This window comes from Anoplopoma fimbria, chromosome 23, assembly GCF_027596085.1.
Source record: "Anoplopoma fimbria isolate UVic2021 breed Golden Eagle Sablefish chromosome 23, Afim_UVic_2022, whole genome shotgun sequence".
NCBI lineage: Eukaryota > Metazoa > Chordata > Actinopteri > Perciformes > Anoplopomatidae > Anoplopoma > Anoplopoma fimbria.
The window spans coordinates 12,971,288-12,994,071 of record NC_072471.1 but is presented as its reverse complement, the minus strand read 5'-3'; the positions used below and the strand labels follow the sequence as shown (position 1 = coordinate 12,994,071).

Here is a 22,784-nt window from a genome sequence, read left to right as displayed (position 1 = left end):
ATGACGGACCGAGGCCCTGCAGTGCACAGAGAAGAAAACCAGGACCAAAGGTAGCTTTACACAACTTTATTGAAGATTGTGTATAAATACACATGCACATTTCAAATGTAAACCCAAGTGAACTCAAGTGCAGCCAAACCTGGAACCCCTCGTAATGTCGTCATGCAAAGGATGTCTGGATTATTTTTACAAAAAAAAGTCCCAAAACAACAGAACCATCCTTATTTTTTTAAAATATTCCCTCCCTGACAAGAACACAGGGCAAGACTTTGCCAACTAGTGTGTACGTGTGGACTGATGCCACATATTCCCCGACATGTCAGGTCTTGCCAAGGTTTTAAATATATTGTCTGTTTTATTATTAAATGCTTACATATAAATAAATAAACTTTATCAAATGTGCACTCACAGAGTGAACTCTTATGTACAGTATTGTATAAGCCTATAGTAGCAGTCACATCTCACTCACTCACTCAGTCAGTCAGGATTGTGGAGGGGGTGAGTCGCCCAAAAGGCAAGGCAGCGCTGAGGCAATGAAGCCGGCTGTGGTCGAAGCACAGAGATGCTCATAAAGGCATGGTACACGTCTAATATTCTGAGGCAACAACAGGTACGCTAATGCTGTTTACAATGGAAGAAACCGGTAGAAAAAGAAAACATAACACTCCACCATGGAGAATAGTTTCATCATGAGAGACGTTGATGGAGGGAACATTCTGCAACAATCTGCCACAAAATATTTTCACGGTGTCATGATCCCAAAAGCTGGTAGGCCTTTTAGGCAGACTCACCCCACTTTTTCAGTTTTGTCCCCCTCCCTCTGTCCCTAAAAGCTCAGGACCACAAAGACGAGTCTCTTCCCCCCTTTTCGGGAAAGGGACGCATTCAGCAGTACCCATGAATTCATACAGCGAACATCAAAGGCGGACAACCCTTTACTGTCACATTCAACCAAACCAAGAAAGGGAGCCATGGGAATAAAAAAAAAAAAAAAAACTGGCCCTGTAAAGAATACAAACAGGCTTTGACCACATACATCCGGTCAGTGTTCACACCATTCAGCATACATTCTGGCCCTCTTGTGGTGAGATGACGTGGCTGCGATGTAATGAGCAGACAGATGAGGCGGACATTCGTGCACGGGCGTTGTTGCGTGTAGGGGCCGTGCCAGAAAAGAGGGTGTGATAAGTAATGTGCAAAGAAAAGGCGACCTGTCCGAGATTAAGAGTTAAGGCCGAGGTGATCCGAAAACAAGAGATGATCCATCCGATGTCAGCGAAGTCACCCATGTTCCTAATCTCACAGTGCCTCGAATATGAAGAGGAGAGAGAGAGAGAGAGAGAGAGAGATGGGTAAAGAACCACCTGTGAATAACTTAAAGAGGGAGAGTTGATGAGGAGATTTGTGGAGTAGGATTTAAGAGTCGGCCAGCTAACTTTAAACAGATATTTGTTGCAATCCCTGCAAATTATGTTGAGTTTATTAAGACAGAGTGAAACATGTTTTACTTATTCATTTTTGCAGATAAATTGTGCATATAGAATCTGTTTAGCTATTTTTGCAAAGTTAGCTGGATAACTTCTAAATCCTCCTTTATTTTTTGGGTTTCAAGAAATATAAATGATCGCCAGAGGAGACCAGAGAGGGACAGCAAAAGCAGGACCTTAAATCGCTAAAGTTCATGCCGATACACTAATAATTTGTCTAAAAAAATGCAAGATCACAGCAGTAGCAGCAGCAGCAGCAGCAGCACGAAGCTAAGACAGTTTGGCTATTCGACACTTTATAAAAACCAGCAATGAGCATAGCTTCTCTACATGAAGTCTAGACTGTACAAGCGTCTCCCTGCTGGCTTACTAAAGGCAGCTGCCTAAGCTTGTTACATGAGAAAACCCTCTGAGAGACAACGTTATTGTTACACAATTGCAGTATGTCTGGCAATAATACATAAAAAAAAAAAAAAAAAAAAAAAAAAAAAAAGGTGGATGGTTGGTGATTGTGCAAGTTCAAAATGTTTCAGCGCATCATGAAAAACCCCGATATAATTCAGTGTTTAAAATATTTACATAGTCTAAATGATAATAAAATGATATGCCAATAATGCATTGCTCTCAAAAATATATATATATAAAAAAAAAAAAAAAAAAAGGAACACAAAAGGCAAAGAGGGGGGGGGGGGGTGATTAAGAGCGCTACACCGTGGTACTGCGAAGCCTCTGAATCCGTCCCCCAATGTCGTTCAGTGACTCTTCTCAGAGAGCGGGTGAGCAAATCCTAAATGAATGGACGTGGGCGACACACTCACACTTTACACACACACACACACACACACACACACACACACACACACACACAACAGTGATCCAACCACAGAGGAGGGCCCTGATTTCTTAGAGTTTGCGTACTGCGGCAGCTCCTCCACCTGACAGCCGTTACCCCCCCCTCCCCGTGCGGTGGCTCGGCCTGTCGAGGGGCCGAGTCCGAGCCGCTGGGTGGGACTGGTGGCGCCCGCTGCCATGCTGTGTGTCCATATGGCTTTGGATGGAAAGATCCTTGTCTCTCTCTCTCTCTCTCTCTCTCCCCATTTTTTGTGTCCTCGTTTTGCCTCAGTTGGTTTTCATGGCGACATCTCGATTGGGCGCCTGCTGCTCTTCCTCCTCTTCGTTCTCTTCTTCTTCCTCCTCCTCCTCCTCCTCCTCCTCCTGATTTCCCTGCTCGTTGTCGTTCTTCCTGCGCCGGTTCTCGTTCAGGTCCTCCTCGTCGCTCTGAGTGGCGGCGGCGGTGGCAGCTGAAGCGGCGGCTGAGGAGGCACCTTTAGTGGACGAGGGGGTCGTTCTCCCCTGCCTCTCCTCGCCTTCGTTCTCCTCATCCGCTCCTTCCTCCTCCTCCTCCTCCTCCTCTTCCTCACGGTCGAGAGCGAAGTAGCCGGTGCCTTTCACCGTGTCCTGCCGCTGGTAGAACAGCACGTAGCCGGCTTTGGACTGAGAGAGAAACAACGGTGAACAACATTAGCTAGCAACACAAAAACTCTCTGCTGTCACTTTCTTTTTTATGTAGAATTCCCTTTTTTAACTTGAGTCAACACTCGACGTTCTACACTCCATCTTCTTATAACATGAACATGCATGTTCTTAATGCTTTGATAATGAGTCAACAGGATGCTGCATTGATAGCAGCCTACCACAAGGGCCAAGACAAACCTACTGTAGGAACACCACCTAGAGTCTAATTGGTTCAACAGATGCTGACAAATCTGTCCGTTGAGGAAAAGCTAAAGGATTTTAGACAAACCGCTCTGGTCGTTTCATTACATTGTTTTTTACATTGGATGTCAAGCAGGATATACCACTACCAACTATTAATTTAACTAGACCAGCCAATATCAATTCATGTTTAATCATTTTGCAATGATTTCAGTTAAAAACAATTCAACAATTACATGAATGTGAGCGTCAGTTAAACATAACCATATATTTTTCATTATTTTCCTCCCTGACTGTATGGACTCTGAACATATTTTCCAAATAGCAGAAGGTGTTTGTTTCCTCCAAGTCATTAAAAAGCATCAGCTGTGATTGTGCTGTGAACCTGACAAATTAATTTACTTAGGAGCTGTGTGTCTGGTGGAAATCGTCTGTGGGTAGTGAGCTGGAAAAGCCTTTGCAAACTTTCTCAACAACCCCCCCGCTGTCAACACATCTTAATGAGACTTCACATTGTTTTGATTGTGAGCTCTCTCGTCTGAATCACAGAGCTATTTAAATGTACCAATTACTGTATATCAAGAACTGTCCAAGAGCAGTAAGAGAAACCGAATACACACAACCCCTCAAAAAAAAGTCTTCAGTCTTCAGTTCCTTATTAGTGATTTTTTTTTGGGGGGGGGGGGGGGGAATCAGCACAGTCGGATGTCTTTGAGAAATCCACAATTTAATAATGAATCCCAATTAGTGACAATATAAGAACAGCATCACTTTGATGAAATGAACCATGCTAGTTAGTGTCCAGCAAAACCGCCTTTGATAAATGAATATACAGTTGCTTCTGCCAATGAGGACACTCACCACTATTTGATCTTCGTTGGCGGGAGAAGCGCTGCTGTCATCAAAGTTGTACCACTTCCCGTCGTCTTTGTTCTTGGCGTAAGCCGTGTCTGAGCAGGACGGGATTAAAAGACAAAAATGTCGTATTAACACAGGGTTCACGTTTAAACATGTGTACCATGCTGTGCTCATACTGTTTGTTTAATAAAACACAAGTCAGCTCCTGCATTTTAATTCCCAAATTAAATTCAGTACAGCAATGCCACCGTTTCTTGACAGAATGGCAATGCAAATTCTACAGAATTTAGGTCAAGAAGCCCTTAAAGCAAAGTTGTAGTGAGCTTCAGAGTGAAACAAAGCTCCAACACCAGTCATGGCTGATGTTTACATCAAGCTTGCTAGCCTGCTGCAATCCCTGGGTTTCAGGCATGTGATAAATAATATATTTGCACAGCAGCGCGTTTCTTGATGATGCTGCGAAGTGTCGGTTTACAAAAGGAATACAAAGCTATAGGACATTGCGCAGTGATATTTGTGGTGTATCTTACAGTGGCCTCCACCCATCCCGCCATAGTGGTTGGACACGGCAATGAGGTCGTAGCGACAGGGCCCAGCGTTGGGGTTGATCAGGAACTCAGACATGTCCAGGTCTCTGTGGGATACACATCACATAGTGGACTGTAAGGGGTCATGTGCCATGTATGCATAAGGGGGGGAAAAACTGACGTAGTGTTGGAGGCAAATACAGTATACTTAAAGGTCTGTATAACTATACAGGTAGCAACTTTCGGAGGTATTTCAGGGTACTAAAGGAACTGAAACTGCGGTGCTAACAGTAGCAGAGTCATACTGGTGAGTGTGTTTGGTGTCTGTTAAAAACCTACTGTTAAACTGTTGTTTGCTGTTTCGTTTATCAATAAACGGTATCCGATATCTAACATCTTTATGATAACATGCAAATTTAACTAAAATCAGAAAACTGTAGTTTTGAAATCATTAAATACTTTTATTACTACCTGCCATGTAGATAATTTCCTTATTTTTTATAACATTTTCCCTTATTCCTTATATTCGTGTTTTTTAAAAACAGTTGCACCACCAGCCGAACATAATCTTAAACAGCTTTTTGCTTGTTCATGTCTGTGCATGACTGTTTTTCCTCTGTTTCACATGCCCAAAATGTTTATGTTTATTCTTTGGGTCTGAATATACTGCGGATGAAGTAAAGTGTGTACTGCAATACCGAATCAATGGAAACATTGCTGAAAATGCAGTGTTCTGCTGCAGAGATTTATTGCCTTCTCTCAGTGTGTTTTTGTGTGTGTTTGTGAGAGTGTACCTGAGTGGAAAATCAACAAGGGAGTCCAGTTTATCCCTCATGTACCGACTGTAGGAGAAGCGTTTCAGGTGGACCACCAGAACCGGCGGCAGAGACCACAGGTCCAGCTTCTTCGTGGCCTGTTGGTGCTGCTTACAGTTTGGACAGTACCTACGAGACAGGATGCACAGAATGCAGTTGACCTAACATGTTGCAGCACTTGGCTTATAGGCGGTGTCACCTCCTGCTTCAGACGTGTTTGGAATGTGCAGCGTTTCTTACCATGGGTCCTCTGCTCCCAGTTTTTCCTTTGTGGTAAAAAGTTCAATGCAGTCCTTCAGCTTGAAGAAGGCCTTCTTCTGAGGCTTGTACTCCATGCTCTCATGCTTTTCAAAGTCCTGTTCTCAGTCACACACAAACAAATAAGCTGTTAGACAAATGAACATTTTTCTAGTTCAAGTTCAAATATGGACTAATAAAGTGTCTTAAGACAGTGTTGTCTATAAAACTCTTTAATTTGAATGCACTTTTTGAGAAACAAGTTTGGTGCATGTATAAAAAATGATGTAGTTATTAAAGTCATGTTATTAAAATCTCAGAAGAACATTTTCATGTTAGCCACAAACAGCTTATCTTGTCGTGAGCAAGGTGGGGTTTTTAAAGCCTTTTTTAAGGATGCAGAGGCTGCAGCAGACATTAAATCTGTGACATTTTGATTACAAAACAGTCGTTGCTTGTTACCGAGACTCTCTGCTGTTCCCATCTGGGTCACATTGCCATATTTTGTAACAGGATGGCACACTGCACTTGTTCTACACTGCACGGTGCGCATGCTAAAAAGTGCACCAGCTGCTCTGCTGCAATAATACTGTAATGTCGGAGTATCAGAGGATGTCTCCTGATAGTGGCTTTACCTCGACAACGGTCTCGTCAAAGTACTTCTTCTTCATCTCTGGTTCCCAGTCCAAGGAGAGATAAGAGCGGTCTGTCAAAAGACAAAATGTCGATACGCAAATCACATGAGTCATCTTTAATTTTTACTATCATCATCATCATCATCAATCAGATATTTTTCTTTCATCAGTGCACCTACAGGGTCATTTATCTTGCTGCTTACTTTTCTGTGCCACAAAATACTAAATCAACCATTTGAAAATGTGAACACGTAGTTCCAATGGCACTAGATGCATAAAACATTTTTAATGATTGGATACTAGGTGAGTCTGAATCCATTTTGTTTTTTGAATTTGAGGATATTATGTTTATTTCCACAGTTCCTACCACTGAGTCGGAGGTGTCCGTCGTCAAAGCGGATCTGCCTGGTGTCCTCCTTGATGAGGGAGAAGTCGGTTTTTCCCATGTTATTGAACTGGAATGTAAAAAGTCTCTTCCTGTTGTGCCCTGGTGTCTGCTGGCCTTTGGTGGAGTTCTGTGGACCAACCACACCGTTCTCCAGTTCGTTGTCCACTGAGTCCTCTGACTGGCTGTTTTCGTTCTCAGAGGGCAGCTCCTGATCCTGACTGGACTCGTCATCCTGCTCATCGGTCTCCATCTCGCCTGAGGAAGGACACAAAAGATTTTAAAAAGCACCTTGGCTGCTTTTAAAGAGCATTGACTTTAGATGGCAAATGCTATTTTGCACAAAGTAAGACATTTGGAAAGGCCAAAACTGTTAAAAAGTATCTGAGTAGAACTTGTCTGAGTGTGGGGGTGGTTTTGCACTCACTCGGCGACCCCTCCTCCAGCAGTCCATTAGTGCCGTTACCATTGACAGCGTGTTGTTTGGATGGCTGTGTCTCTTCACAATCCTCTTCATCCTCCTCTACTGAAGATCGCACAAACCGGCTGCAAACACAAAACCGTCTTTATTTACAGCACTGTTTGATTGCATGCCAAAGTGGTTTGTAGATAAGCTACCGCCAAAGTTGAGAAACAATAGGCTAGAGTCAGTCTTTAACAACCGTACGATCAAACACATAGACAAATGAACGCACCAGAGGCGCAGGAGCAGCATGTTGTAGAGTTTGTCTTCACTGAGGGTTCTGGGGACGGCGAGGAGGAAGGGCTGTCCGAACAGCGGCGTGCTGGTGTGGTTGTAGCCCGACTGTTTGTACTTCTCCCTCAGGTGCACCGGGATCACCACATGGTCTGCGTCCTCCACCCTGTTCACCGCCAACTCGAATCTGCACAGACAAGTTCGCTCAGTTTTGCAGTCAGAGAATACGCTACATGTTAGTGACAAGAGCAAAATCCTAACTCCTGCATATTTATGTGCTTGGAAAATAAAGGGATTTAAACTGGTGGTCAGCCAACAACAATGCTTTAAATCTCCAAAAAAGGCACAAAACCTTCAGTAATAAAGTTAAACAGTCAAAAGGTTTGTACTAGGAAGTCTCTTTAATCCAATGAATGACGCTGTTTGATAAAATAGTCTAAATACTAAATCTGTCAAATTACACTATGAATTAAGCTGAAATCTGTCTTTTAATGTGGTAAACACAGGCCAGAAACTTAAATTCAGTTAGAATTTAGATGACTTTAAAAACTTAAGATAACAAAGTATGGATGTCTGCAAAGTTTGACACTCACACATAGATATCATCTCTCTCCATGATGCTGCTGAGGTTCTCGTTGGTGGCGAAGATCCGATGGAAGCGGTGGTTGTAGATGTCAGTTACAATCATCTGGTGAATAATAGAAAGCAGTCAGAAGAATCTTCTAAATGTAGGCAGACTATTACAACCGATATATGAACCAATTCTTAATGATATTTAGTACACTGTTATAGCAGGCTAAATATTTTGGTCACATCTAAAAAGGTAAAAGGAAACACTTTTCCCCACTAGCTGCTGAAGCTGGGTGGGCAGGGACAGCTGAAAAGGGAATACAGTATTTTGGTCTGTGCTGTCTGAGGAGATGTCGGCATCATTACCGCCCAGAGCAGAGCTGACTGTGGTGTCTTTACCTTCTCAGCAGGCACCCCAGACAGGTTGGAGAGGGAGGTACACAGGTCAGAGATGTAGCCCACCTTCGGCACGGTCAGCTTGTACTGAAACGGAAACACATCACATGAAATCTTAATGTCAGGGTACGACACTCTGTGCTGTTCAGGTGCTTTCTCGGCCAGGCAATGCGTGTTACCTGTGTGGGTTTGGCCAGAGGGTCCAGTCTAACCAGGTAGACCTCCAGTGTTCGCTCCTTCTTCATGGGCAGGGGCAGGGTTAAGTAGCAGAAGGGATCAAAGGTCACAGAGACCTTGGAGCACACCGGACACACCAAAGTGGACTTGAAGAGGCCGTGGAAGATGTCCACAATGATGGAGTCGTTTCTCTTAATGTGGTTCTCCCACGCCTCCTCCGCCACCACCTGGGATAAAGAGCAAAGCATAAATGCTTATTCAGAAGGGCTTTCTCTATCACAAAATAACTGATTGCTTGGACAATCCATCATATAATCTGAAATGCTTGGCCAGTTTAACACATTTGCAGACCCATTACGAGCTCACCTTGTCAGGCCTGCCGTTAGCATCCTTCAGCTGGATGTAGGGCTTCTTCCTGATTCGGTTCAAGTCTTCGTGAAGGCCGTCCAGGAGAAAGGCCAGCAGCTCATGAGAGTCCTGCTGTTGGTAACCCGAGAACTGAGGGGCAAAGTGGCCCACCTGGGTCTGATGGACGGAAGACACATGAAAGAAAATAACAAAGGCATAAAAACAGAAGAAAAAAAGAAAAAAATGATAATATTAAAGATAGATAAAATGATTTTTTTCTATTGTTGGCCATCGGTTTTAGTTTAAACTTAATCACCAGACACATCGATTTAGCCCCCACATTTCTATGAAAGCCTTCAAACAAACTAAATCTCTAACTAACTCAACATGGTTATTTTCAACTTGTGAAATCTTTTATTTGAGAATGAAACTGGAGGTACCTGAGCTATAAGCCCTTCACTCCCCAGGCTTGCACTGTGGTGTGTTAGGCTGTTCTTGTTCTGCTTATTTCCTACTTGTTCGTACTTTGTATCTTTCATAGTAATGATAGTATTGCATACTTTTGCTTCCTGCTCCAACTGCCTTACTGCGTGTGACACAATGATTTTTACAGACTGTCCTTTCCAAAAATGGACACCCCAATATACAAAACTGCTTGGAGGATTTTTACAATCTTTCCTACTGAAGTTTTCCCAGATAGTCACCTTGAAAGGCCTTGGGGTGACGTAGCTGTATTTGCCCGACCACAGCTGCTTGATCATCTCAGCATAGGCTTTGGCAATCTCCCCCTTCATGCCCAGCGGGTTATCCTCATTTAGCTCTTCTGTGAACTTGTCTTTGAGGAAGTACTCCGTCAGAGGAGGGATATTGCTTAAACACTGAGGGGGCGCAAAAGTAGGAGAGGAGAAGAATCAGCAAAGGATTTCTGGCTCTTCGCAAGATCTGCATTTCTGAACTACCATGCGCTCACTTTTCTTTTTTACATTTACAGAATGGTGACAAGTTAAAGGACAAAAAACACAAAGGGTTATAGTATGGTGTTGAGCGACCACAAGCCTTCATATTACTTTATAAAAACAAAGTATTTTCGACTTTATGAATAAACTTTTGAAGAATTAGAATAACTTTCTATATTTTAGAGTTTCCCGAAGGCATGCCGTTACCTGCACAGCAGAGTTCATGAAGCAGGTGTTGCCCAGGTTGGAGAGTCCACAGAGGCCCGAGCGCTCACTCTGCCTGCTCTGGTCTGAGTAGTCATAGCTGTTGCTGTAGGGGTGGTAGGACGGTAGACTATAGCTTGAATTCTTCACACTGTGCAATAAACATACAAAAATCACAAACAGGCAAGTTATATAGGGTTAAATGAGGTCTGTTAAACTTCAACAAGCAAAGAAAAGGTCACGAACATCCTATTGTAAACATAAATGTAATTATGCTACATCTATTTTAAGTTGAATAAGATAAAGCTGTTAATACACCAAACAAAACATTCATAATACAACCAGGCAAATATGCAGCTTCAGTTTCCACTATTTCCTCTTCAACAAAGACCAAACTACAATCCAAACCTATGAACCACTCGAAAACACTATCTCAGGTTTCCTGAATAATCAAAGTGCTTAAAGCTAGGCCTCCCCAACTGCAGCAATCAGCAGACCTCTGGGAGGGCTGCAAGGCAGTGTTGGTTGTTTCGGGCTCCCACTGGTCAATGGAAACAGCTGTAATGGCGGTGGAGGCACTGGCCTCGCAGTTCAGCACACGGTGGTCCACCCTCCTGCTGTCCAGATCCACCGCCTCTGGCCTCAGGCACCACCAGCAACAGAGGAGCATGACATCTCAGCCCCGCCCCGGCCCATGCCGGCCCGCATGTCCACACGAAACTGAACAACCAGCGGCCTGGATGGGGTTCTGATAGGGTTCGGTTCAGGACCGGCGCATTAAAAGCCTGGTTTTTAGAGGCCCAGAATGTCCTGCTCCAATCCCCACCGTTGGGTCCTAATGGTAACTCAGCTCAACCCAGTGCAGCTCCAGTAGCTGTTGGAATGTAGTCCAAACCAAGTTTAGGACCAAATTTTGACTTCCAAGTCCGGCCAGGCCAACAATCAAACCACAGGAAGCATTAACACACAAAAACACCCACTGTTCCTCTGTCTTAGAGCTAACTAAGCAGCTCCTCTCCTCTCTTCTCCCCCCCTTCTTCTTTTTCGAGCTCGACCGCTTGTCATCTCGTTATCCTCTCTGCCTCAGTTCCCTTTCCCCTGTCCTGTCCTGTGCTGTGCTGTCCTGTCCTGTGCTGTCCTCTGGTCTTCTGCTCCTCCCTCTGGCCTGCCTGCTGCTCTCTGCCACTCTATGGCTACAAGCAGATATTTATAGCAGCATCAGCAGCAGCAAGGATGCTCAAGACTACTGCTACCGAAGCTAGAGGTGCACAGAGAGAGAGGGAGAGAGTGAGGGAGAGAGAATAGGGGGAGGGGCGAACAGCACGGGGATGGTGTGGGGGGGAACAGAAGAGAAATGAGATGGGGATGGAGGGAGCAGCTGATCCACTGCATCCAGCTGAGGCTGCAGTATTTACTGGCCTGACTCTTTAGTATCTCTCTATCCAACGCACATATACACACAAATTAACATATTCACTTGTGCCGACACACCATTTATCCCCTTTTCTTACACACACTATATCGCCATCTCTCTCATCTCGACACACTAACACACAACTTGTGCTCTCATTTCCCCCCCTTCCCTGTTGAAATTACACACTGTGACATTGTTAGAATCCCTCAAACACATACTCGCTCTTTCATCCTCTTTAATATGCCATGGCTGTCTGTATGAAAGCTTTTAAAAAGGGAGGGGGGGGTCTAAATAAATAAGCTGAGAAAACTCTGAAGGAAGGGCTGGTATCATCACAGCGGCCGGTTTGTGACTGTGTGAAGACGGGCGATGAGGGGAGCAGATGAAATGCATTCTGAAGGTCACTTAGACTGCAGAACGTGTGCATCGCAATGAGCGCAGGGGAGAGGAGAGGTAGAGAGACACAGAGACTCAAGGAGAGAGAAAGAGAGAAAGAGAGAGAGAGAGAGAAACTGCCCGCCGGAGTCAGGGGACGCCGCCTCGTAAGACAGTGAAACTTACTGCTGTTACAGAGCATCGCTACTGAGGCTAACCCGCCCAGGCCAAAACCGCAAAATCAAAAAGACAAGTGTTACGTAATGCTTTATATGAGAGAAGGAAAAAAAAAAAAAAAAAAAAAAAAAAAAGAGGCCCCATGCATAATTCAGAGGAAACGACAGCTCTGGCACTACAGTGAATCAGGGACAGGAGGGCTGCTGGGAGTGAAGATCCAATTTCCCCAAGTCACCCACTCTGTGCAGGGAAAGATGCCACTGCTATCAAACAACATAAAGCAGAGCTGTGAAATGACAATGTGTAACTCGACTGCCAAATGGAAGTACAGGGCAGTAGTATGGTACTGAAAAATAATTGGAGAGATTTCCTTTTCAGGGAGTGAGTGTAGCTCACCCTGCTTCCTTTATCAATAGATATTTTGAGGCTGAAGTTTGTGGCTGTTATTTCAGCATTCCAACAGTATCAAAAACTATAATGCAGAGAGGCTTTATCTAATACGCACACACACAGACAAACTCCAGCATGCAGTAAATGACACACATAAGGTGGAAGGAGGGGACAGTAAAGTCTACTAGACAGCACAGGCAAAAGCTCCACCCACAGTCGAGCAGTGCTCTCTAGCAGAGAGGCTGACGGGGCCTCTGGGTCCCAGTGTTTTAGCAACAAACCCTAATCTAGGCTACAGGAAACAGGTGTCATTTTCAGGAAACAGATAGTGAAAGTTAAAAAAAAAGTGAGCATTCATTGTGGCATTGCAAGAAATCCAGACTGACTGATTGATATGAGAGTTGTTTCTGTGATTTGTCCACATACTTGCTTCACCTCTGCCTCTTGTTTTACGATGGTCAAGAAAAGTAAAGCTTCAGAAAATGTAAGCTTGTACTTGAGCTGCATGATTAAGCTCATACTGTGAGTTTCTTTTTTGAATGATTACCAATAGCACACTTCATTTTGTCTCCTAATGTGGTATATCAACTAAAACAGAAGTAAAGATGAGGATGTGGGCAGTAAAGTCTTATGGATGCCAGCTTTGGAAATGGTCAAAGAAGAATTGAAAGCATATTTATATATATATATATCATTTGAAAGTTGTGATTAGAAGGCTAAGTTCAGTCTGAAAACTGTTCTGTGTTAAAACAACAGAAGGGGGCTGCAGTGGTGTGAGCACTGCTTCAGGTACTTCTGAGTTATGAACTAGGATCCAGGACAGTTTGATCCAGTTTGAGTAACAGAACCATGAGAACGCGGCTGCATAACCAGGGTTTTACAACTCTGTAAAGTTATCGTGGCAAAAATTTCTTTATATTTCATTGATGCAGTCACTAGGTCAACGATAGAAATACGCTGTTTATTTAACATCGTTATCTACCAGGAGAATGCGGTAACCCATATTTGATTGGCCACTAAAGCACCCGGTTAGAGGATGTTGTGTTGAACCAATTTAGGTTTATCTCCGGACGACCCTGCATTTACTTTGCTGGTGCTGTCTGCATTGGGTTTTTTTTCTCCAACAGCTAAAGTCCGTCTGAGAAAAGAAGGAGATGGGGGCCGAGAAATCTCACATAGGCCATCTTTAAAATAAAATACAGCAGTTAAAGTAGAAAAATGCATCAGACTTTACATTAAGGGAGATCATGTTATCTCGATATGCCTTGGTGTTTAGTCAGATAAAAAAATGTGCAAATAGTCTGTACCAAGCGTGTCTCAGGCTTGTCTTTGAGCCCCAAATTCATTGCTTGAATTCTATCATTTTAATTACCACATTAACTATAATTATACAGCCCAAGCCAGAGCTATCAATCAGTCAGGTAGAAAATCTGATGCGAACGATCAACTAGCAAGATTAAATGCTGAGTAAGGCACCCAGAGGCACCAGAGGGCCTTATATAGAGAGCACTGCTGTCGCTGGAGAAAATAAAAAAAAAGATCAATCCCTTGTAAGCCCCCCACCCCTCCCTGCTATCAGCTTTTACAGCTGAATCTGCATCATCACAGGATGGCTTTAAGACCCAAACCACAGGCAGAGACAGACCTGTGCAAAACAAAGTTTGACAAACTTCATACTGTTAGCTGATCGTTTAGTATGCAAGTATCCATTTCTGGAGGAATTTCTGCAGGAAGCCAATTTGATCAGCGATTCAGGCGAGGTTAATGTGAGGGTTTCTGCTGAGCAACACTCAATCTCTGTCTGTTGGCGTCCAAAAACCCACCCCTGAGCTATTCAACCCACTACTAGGCCTTACTTCCTGCTGTTGAAGCTGCTGTTATGATTGTTTGTGAGAGATGAAGGCGAGATCTTTGGCAAAGCAGAGAGATTGGAAGCACCAGATGACCTTCAAAAGATAAAGAATATATCATGAGTTAGAGTAGAGAAAATAAGGAGCTGTTCCAGAAAGGTGTGCGGGTGTCAATAAAATAAAACGGAGATGAATTCAAAACAAATAGGAGGGATATGTGAGCAACAAAAGGTCCGGCAAAAGAGGCAGACTGAGGCGTCATAGAGCAGAAAAGTTTTGAAGATGATAAGCTGCTGTGGTGACATAGCCGGTAAACTTAAAAAAAAAAAAAAAAAAGGGTGTAACAATAACATTTTGCAATTTCCATAGAGGCAGTGATTGAAAGGTGTTTTAGACAGCTTCCAAGACAACGAACATCATATTTTTTTCCCCCCCTTGAAACTGACAAAGTAAAAAAATCTCTAGCAACTAAATAATACACCACCGATGTGTGATCTTTCAGTAAATCGATAGTGTTTGAATACAGCGTGAGAAATGCATTCTATTTCTGTTGTAACATGTTTCCTTCAGTCAACAAAGAAATACAGGCCAGGTGATGTGCTGTTCACTCACTTGGGTGCCGTGGAGCCTCGGGGCCATGTGCCGTCCTCAGTCTTCTGCTCTATTACGAGAACCTGTGGGAGACGGCAGAGAGAAAGTAGGGCTCCATCTGCTTAGTTCAAAGACACCGAACGAACATATTTGCATCCTATACTGTGAAATAGGAGATGACTATTATTTTAACAAATAATGGGCTCTTCAGATTTGACTGAAACATCACATAATAATTAGAATTTTCCAAGGTAAAGAAAAGACACACACTGTGAAGATCAACTAGGGACTTCTTAAAAGCTGCTAGCAGAACCAACAACCTTAATCTAGGCCTGTACAGAGGCTGTGTCTGCTCTAGACGACTGCCAGGTGGATGCCAGGACATGCATGCACAGTTTAAGAGGCTTATAAAGAGAGGTTGAGTGTATAGCGTGGCAGCTGATGAACAGATGTTGTGGGTTTTGTAGTTGTAACCAACTCATTATGGGACGTTTTTACCACATTGTGTTAACATAACTCCAGAATCTTCACAAGTGAAAGTCAAGACGGTGATTTAAATCATCTATTGCATATTACTTTCAGCTAAATCTGATTCTGCTTCGCTGTTCGCCATCACCATAACCATAGATTTTAATGTCCTTGCATTTGTTGCTATAGCCGCCCTGTGTCGAAGTTTCTTGGTGCCTAACGTACATGTTTATGTTGAATGTTACCCACGAGAGAAACTGGGCGGAGAGTAGGAGCAGTGATGAAAACAAAAAAAAGATCACCTCTGAAATAGACTCAAACTTCAACAGAACAACAAAGAAGAAAATTGTCACAGTACCACCTTTGGCATTTAATAATTTCATTGAGGATCTGACGAGAATTGAGATCAAAAGATGTTTAGGACGTGGCACTGAGATTAGTTTGACCGCCCTCTGCAGGTCTTGACCACCTCTTGGATAAACAAAGCAGAAACAAGGGTTTTCTAAAGCTTCATTCTGGTGCAGCCCATAAGGGCTGACTGGCAGAGAGCAAAAATAAGGATAAACTATCGGGAAAAGGCGATTTAAACTAGAGCATATTTCACGGAGGTCAGGCATAATAACTGTCTACATAGCAAGCCATATTTGGACAGCTTTGTGTCGATTTCTGTGCAATATGATTTTTTGTTTTTTTGCTGACACAAGGAAATGAACCCTGCAAAGCCATTCAAACTATTAACATTAGAAACAGTCCGTACCTGTCCTTGGTAGAGGCCGGCATCTTGAATGGTGCTGTCGGGTTTGTTGAGAGGCTCAAAGGTGTTGCTCATGTACCTGTTCCACAGCCTGGTCTCCTTCTCATCAGGGATGCTGAACAGTTTCCTCATATCCTTCTCTATCACGTCTGCAGCAAAGTGTGAATATTAATAAAAAAAGACTGTATTTAACATTGTATGGTTAAAATCAGAGATCACAAGGAGTTAACCTTCACTTTCAGAATGGAAAGAGAAATTAATCTAACTTTTGTTCAACTCCAAAAGGGGGCCTTTTGATGTATTGCTATAAAAAAAACCATCTCATTAGTGTGGGGGATTATTACTGGTGAAGAGAAAAATAACAAGTAATGGCAACTAAGATCTTTCTTTATCACCAGTCCACATTTAAGTTCAGACATTACACAATTGTTCAAGTATAATTATTATTTTTATGTATACAATGTGTGCGTGATAGACAGTGTGCCTGATCATGGCTTGGTCTTCTCTGTATTTAAGGAACAAAATCATGACTGTTGTTGTAAATTAATGTTTTAAAAGTTACCTTAATAAAACACAAGGGTAAATGTAAACGGTGGAAATCCAAGTTCAATATATGAAATCGGACGGAGTGTAAGTAAACTTTGAACTCCTTGACAATGTAAATGGACAGTTACTCCGGAGTGACTCAGGCCTACCTATTGTGTCTGCTTTACTGAAGCGTCTGGTGATCACATTGTCCATGTTGCTGTCTTCACAGAGCTTCAGCTCCGTCAGGTACACCTCAACCTTGCAGTGCTTCACAAACATACCCTGTTCTACCACCTGGAATAAAAACAAATAATTAAATTATTAACTGTCCACATCATCTGAATGAAACCATAGTCAAATACATTATATATGTGCAGAACTCGAGATAGATAGATATATAGATAGATATCTATATACAGTGGGTACGGAAAGTATTCAGACCCCTTTAAATTTTTCACCCTTTGTTTCATTGCAGCCATTTGCTAAAAAAAAAATTCTCATTAATGTACACTCAGCAACCCATCTTGACAGAAAAAAACAGAAATGTAGAACTTTTTGCAAATTTATTAAAAAAAAAAACTGAAATATCACATGGTCATAAGTATTCAGACCCTTTGCTCAGTATTGAGTAGAAGCACCCTTTTGAGCTAGTACAGCCATGAGTCTTCTTGGGAATGATGCAACAAGTTTCTCACACCTGGATTTGGGGATCCTCTGCCATTCTTCCTTGCAGATCCTCTCCAGTTCTGTCAGGTTGGATGGTGAACGTTGGTGGACAGCCATTTTCAGGTCTCTCCAGAGATGCTCAATTGGGTTTAGGTCAGGGCTCTGGCTGGGCCAGTCAAGAATGGTCACAGACTTGTTCCGAAGCCACTCCTTTGTTATTTTAGCTGTGTGCTTCGGGTCATTGTCTTGTTGGAAGGTGAACCTTCGGCCCAGTCTGAGGTCCTGAGCACTCTGGAGGAGGTTTTCTTCCAGGATATCTCTGTACTTGGCCGCATTCATCTTTCCTTCAATTGCAACCAGTCGTCCTGTCCCTGCAGCTGAAAAACACCCCCATAGCATGATGCTGCCACCACCATGTTTCACTGTTGGGATTGTATTGGGCAGGTGATGAGCAGTGCCTGGTTTTCTCCACACATACCGCTTAGAATTAACGCCAAAAAGTTCAATCTTGGTCTCATCAGACCAGAGAATCTTATTTCTCATAGTTTGGGAGTCCTCCATGTGTTTTTTGGCAAACTCTATGCGGGCTTTCATATGTCTTGCACTGAGGAGAGGCTTCCGTCGGGCCACTCTGCCATAAAGCCCCGACTGGTGGAGGGCTGCAGTGATAGTTGACTTTGTGGAACTTTCTCCCATCTCCCTACTGCATCTCTGGAGCTCAGCCACAGTGATCTTTGGGTTCTTCTTTACCTCTCTCACCAAGGCTCTTCTCCCACGATTGCTCAGTTTGGCTGGACGGCCAGGTCTAGGAAGAGTTCTGGTCATCCCATACTTCTTCCATTTAAGGATTATGGAGGCCACTGTGCTCTTAGGAACCTTGAGTGCTGCAGAAATTCTTTTGTAACCTTGGCCAGATCTGTGCCTTGCCACAATTCTGTCTCTGAGCTCCTTGGGCAGTTCCTTCGACCTCATGATTCTCATTTGTTCTGACATGCACTGTGAGCTGTAAGGTCTTATATAGACAGGTGTGTGCCTTTCCTAATCAAGTCCAATCAGTTTAATTAAACACAGCTGGACTCCAATGAAGGAGTAGAACCATCTCAAGGAGGATCAGAAGAAATGGACAGCATGTGAGTTAAATATGAGTGTCACAGCAAAGGGTCTGAATACTTATGACCATGTGATATTTCAGTTTTTCTTTTTTAATAAATTTGCAAAAAGTTCTACATTTCTGTTTTTTTCTGTCAAGATGGGTTGCTGAGTGTACATTAATGCGAAAAAAAATGAACTTTTTCGATTTTAGCAAATGGCTGCAATGAAACAAAGAGTGAAAAATTTAAAGGGGTCTGAATACTTTCCGTACCCACTGTATCTATATCTATATATATCTATATATATATATATATATATATATATATATATAGATATAGAGAGAGAGAGATCTATAGATATATATCTATATGTATCAAGTATTTGCAGAAATCCTATAAACACATGATGTATTTACTACACAAAAGTGGCTCTAATGAAAAAGATGCATAATAAACTAGCACTCCTCAAGATAATTAAAAAGAAATGTACATGTCAAGCCAAAACGATTAATCTCTGTTGTCACTATGTGAGATGAAATGCAGCCTCCTGCTAATCATGATACAAAGATGTACTCTTTTTAGGCTACCATTATGGAACAATAGCCATTAGCTGGTTATTCTTTGAATAGGAATTATTGACCTCTACGTGACCTCTCTCTAAATATTTATTTGTGATCTCAAACAATGAAAGTGTTTGGTAAATTTGGGGTTGTGCTAGCTTCTGTTTGTCATGGTTGACAGAGTACAGTCTGCTGGCCTGGCTGCCACTCATCTGATAGGAGCAGTGTCAGAGTGCCTAAAATAGCAGCACCTCGTGGAAACAGCTGAGGGGTCCCAGCCTATTTATTTCACCGCTGAGCCCCCTCCAACACACACACACACACACACACACACACACACACACACACACACACACACACACACACACACACACACACACACACACACACACACACACACACACACACACACACACACACACACACACACACACACACACACAGCTTCACACAAATGTCCCAGAGAACTGCAATAGTCATGAACACACACTTGGCTCAGATTCTTCCCCCCACTCCCCCTATCCATGCCCCGATCCCCCGACGGGCCCGTCCTATCTCCGGCACAACATCCATGTGCTTGTAAACTCGGAGCAAAAGCCCAACTCATCACCAAACCCTGGCAGAATTTATCAAATCAGAGCCGAGCCAAAACCATTTACCCCCCCCCCTCCTCCTCCTCCTCCTCCTCCCATACTGCTTATGCCTCTCGCACTCTTCTCAGAAGCTTTCCTGCTGCCTCTCTCAGTGTGACCTCAGCCGTCATTCCTCCACTTCAAAAAAACAAGGACATACAGCAACACTCCGCTGGTGTTGTCGTATCGCACCGGAGGACGACAACGGACGGAAACGTAGCGCCAAACCTGTGACTACAATCCTCCTGAATCCTTTTAAACGCTTGCGTTCCCTCCGCACCACAAGATGACAAACCCAAAAAAAGGAACAAGGGGGTAAAAGAAGAGGAAAACCAATAATCAACCTGTTGCATGTTGTGCCTCGCAGATCGCTCCATGTTGCTTTTCAGTCATCCAGAACGTTGCCTGAAAATAGAAACCCTGCAGCCACCTGATACGTCCCACCACATACATGGCAAAATGGGAGGGTCAATGGAAGGGGGGGGGGAAGAACAAGAGAGAGAATGATAGAGATGAAGGGGGGGACAGGAACCTCTTCTAGCAGCCATGATGCCATGACTAGTGAGAATTGAAGCAGGGATTTGATACTGTGGGTTGTAACCGCCATCATGAAGTATTCCTCTGATTAATCAACTGTAACCACACACACAGCCATTTAGGAGTTTATTCCACTCTACCAAAAAGGTTCTTAAGGTACTTATTAAACCTCAAATAAAATAATTTTACAGAAATGATGGAAAAGATGAAGTAAAAACACCATAATTGCGCCTTCCTTTTAATGCAAGGTAAATATCCAGTATCATCTTTATTTGTTACCAGCTCCGGTGCAGTGTATCTTTACACATCTAAATGGCCAATGAAGTCAACCAATAAAGACATACTACAACATTTCTTATGGTCACACAAGACCAAGTATTTCATTCCTTACAAAATGTCGTGCAGGACAGTCTTTTGCTATTCATTTTGTTAAAGTATAATGAAAAGTTATGCAGTATCATTTGGCTGCCTTGTATTATTCTTTAATGAGTAACTATTTTACGGATCTGAAGACTCTTTTAAAATGATGCCGCACTCCTGATATCCCAATCTCAAATGGACAAAATCTTACATGTTTCTCCGTCTCATCCCTACACAAGCTCAAAACCATAGCAATAACTAACCACAACCATTAAACTGCACCACAGAAAACCGCCTTCGCTTGTGTTATATTGCCCCACTGGTTATATTCCCAATGCAGTGAGCCGAACATCCTCCAGCCATGAAATCCATTCAAAGCCTTATGCTAATGACTGAACCCTTACCTTCCGTGCAATTGGCTCCTGATTGTCTGTCAATCCATACCAGCTGACAAGCTTATTCCAGCCTTCTGTGGGGACCAGGATGTAGTCAAGCTCATCGATGAGGTGCTCCTTGATGGCCAGCACATCCCCATCTGGAGGTAAAGATGGATGAACAAAATATTGAGAAACAAGTAAGCAGAGAGAAGGAGGGAAAGCACATTGTGGGGCAGCACTTACAACAGTGGCCCTGCACTGACTGTCTCAAACGACACAAAAACAGACAAAGAATAAAAGGTATGCTGGAGAGCTTTCCATGAACCCCCTAAAAAGGCTACTCTATGGAAGTCTGTCAACAATGTTGTTTTTGTTCCTTTTTCGTCTGAACTCTTTGTTACTACTTCCAGAATGATGAAGCTTTGCCGACCGGGGGTCGGTGGTGTGCCACACAGTTATGTGTCACAGTGCGTCTTACCTCTGAGAAGACCAGAGTTATCAACTGGTCCTGGGTAGACATTCTGGTCCCCCATCTGGTATTTGTCCCAGCTGTCATATCCCACATATTTCTTCCACTGTTTGAACCAGTGACTGTCCACCAGGTACCTACAGAGAGGGCAAGCAGTGTTATGATGAAACAAGATGGGACACTGATCATCAATCTAGATTGTTCAAGGGTCATGCAATAATCATGAGGTGTTTTAGTGTTTCTTCTTTTACAGGTTAAATGGTGGTAATATAAACACTTCAGCAGGTAAAGGCTACCTTCCTGTCAGTGCTCTCAACATATCTGACTTCATGGGGCTAAGATAACACAGATTTATGGTTGTAACAGCCGACTTGAGTTCACATTGTTGCATGTCTGGCCAGCTGGCTCTGTGATTTTGACAGGTGCTTCTTTCCGACTCCGCCCTGCCGAAGTCGACGAATGAACCCAGTGGCTGGCAAACCACTTAGTGCTCCTAGCAGGCTAGCCAATTAGCTATTAGCCTGCTAACTAGATTAGATTAACAAGCTGCAGTCTCAGTGCGACTATGTCATTGAATAAATAGCGAGATGATGGTATGGAAGTAGCGAATACAGACACCAGAATACGACATGTTACGTTGAGAGACATGCAGGGGGACTATCGCTGTTCATTGACAGTCCAGCGTTAGCTCAGGCACCGCTAGCCTGCCGAGCTGACACACATGAAGCTGACAGGCTAACGTTAGCTAAGCCGAAGCTAACTGTCAACACGGCCCAGACACCGCAGCTTTCCTCTCCTCCGTGGCGTTGACAGCCTCGGCAGAGCGGGCCCACGGCCACGCAGCATCTTTGAACAGGTCTCAGCTCCAGTCTTACCAGGTGTCTCCCTTTCTCAGCTGTGTTTTCAGCAGCGCCGCGACCTCTCCTCTCTGGGTATCCAGGTCTGCCGCTCCTCCTTCCGCCATCTTTCCTCGGACATCACCCGTTGCATGCTGGGAAAGTGCGGGGCGTCACCGAGACACGTGGTGAGTGACGCTGCTGTTAGAGCCAATCAGCAGCTCACCGACAGGACGGCAGAAGCGTGACACCCCGTGGTGACATTATTCTAGAAAATGCTCCAAAACTGCTCGATCATTGTGGTCTCTTGATATCTAAGAAACTGTTTTCAACAACGACACACCTCCTTGTCCTTAGTATTTTTATGATATACAGTACCAGTCAAAAGTTTGGACACACCTTCTCATTCAATGGTTTTTCTTTATTTTCTTTATTTTCTTTTTTTCTACATTGTAGATTAATATTGAAGACATCCAAACTATGAAGGAACACATATGGAATTATGTGGTAAACAAACAAATGCTCAACAAACCAGAATATGTTTTATATTTTAGATTCTTCAAAGTAGTTGAATGAGAAGGTGTGTCCAAACTTTTGACTGGTACTGTAATTATATTTCTGTATTATGCCTCCGTACAATGTGAGTTCAATGGGGTGAAATACTTTTAAGCAGAGTCTCATTTCATAAAGATATCTTCTAT

The 22,784-nt window shown here is 43.3% G+C and overlaps 1 protein-coding gene across 4 annotated transcripts; it reads right to left on the bottom strand.

Annotated features, from left to right (window-relative positions):
* Nucleotides 1–99: 99 nt before the first annotated feature.
* Nucleotides 100–22,238, bottom strand: LOC129112294 (ubiquitin carboxyl-terminal hydrolase 15-like). Of its 4 annotated transcripts, XM_054624323.1 has the most exons (22): nucleotides 22,123–22,238; nucleotides 21,257–21,384; nucleotides 20,806–20,936; nucleotides 16,723–16,849; nucleotides 16,031–16,176; nucleotides 14,827–14,888; nucleotides 14,221–14,310; nucleotides 10,012–10,159; nucleotides 9,553–9,726; nucleotides 8,867–9,025; nucleotides 8,503–8,727; nucleotides 8,327–8,410; nucleotides 7,951–8,045; nucleotides 7,356–7,544; nucleotides 7,088–7,206; nucleotides 6,643–6,918; nucleotides 6,276–6,346; nucleotides 5,644–5,759; nucleotides 5,383–5,532; nucleotides 4,592–4,695; nucleotides 4,065–4,153; nucleotides 100–2,981 (listed from the first exon to the last, which is right to left on the bottom strand). In XM_054624323.1, the coding sequence occupies exons 1-22, from the start codon at nucleotides 22,209–22,211 to the stop codon at nucleotides 2,607–2,609; spliced, it is 3,147 nt and encodes a 1,048-aa protein (XP_054480298.1). In that variant the 5' UTR covers nucleotides 22,212–22,238; the 3' UTR covers nucleotides 100–2,606. The 4 variants fall into 4 exon arrangements, with proteins under 4 accessions (XP_054480298.1, XP_054480299.1, XP_054480300.1 ...); XM_054624324.1 differs by lacking the exon at nucleotides 14,221–14,310; XM_054624325.1 differs by lacking the exon at nucleotides 14,221–14,310 and having other exon boundaries at nucleotides 10,012–10,114.
* Nucleotides 22,239–22,784: the final 546 nt, after the last annotated feature.

What these genes read in the sequence shown, in the direction of transcription:
- LOC129112294 (XM_054624323.1), bottom strand. Translation starts at nt 22,211, where the DNA reads ATGGCGGAAGGAGGAGCGGCAGACCTGGATACCCAGAGAGGAGAGGTC. An exon ending in TCATGAACTCTGCTGTGCAG is followed by an intron (nt 9,727 to 10,011) that starts GTAACGGCATGC and finishes GCGCCCCCTCAG; the next exon opens with TGTTTAAGCAATATCCCTCC. An exon ending in CGGACACCTCCGACTCAGTG is followed by an intron (nt 6,347 to 6,642) that starts GTAGGAACTGTG and finishes GTCTTTTGACAG; the next exon opens with ACCGCTCTTATCTCTCCTTG.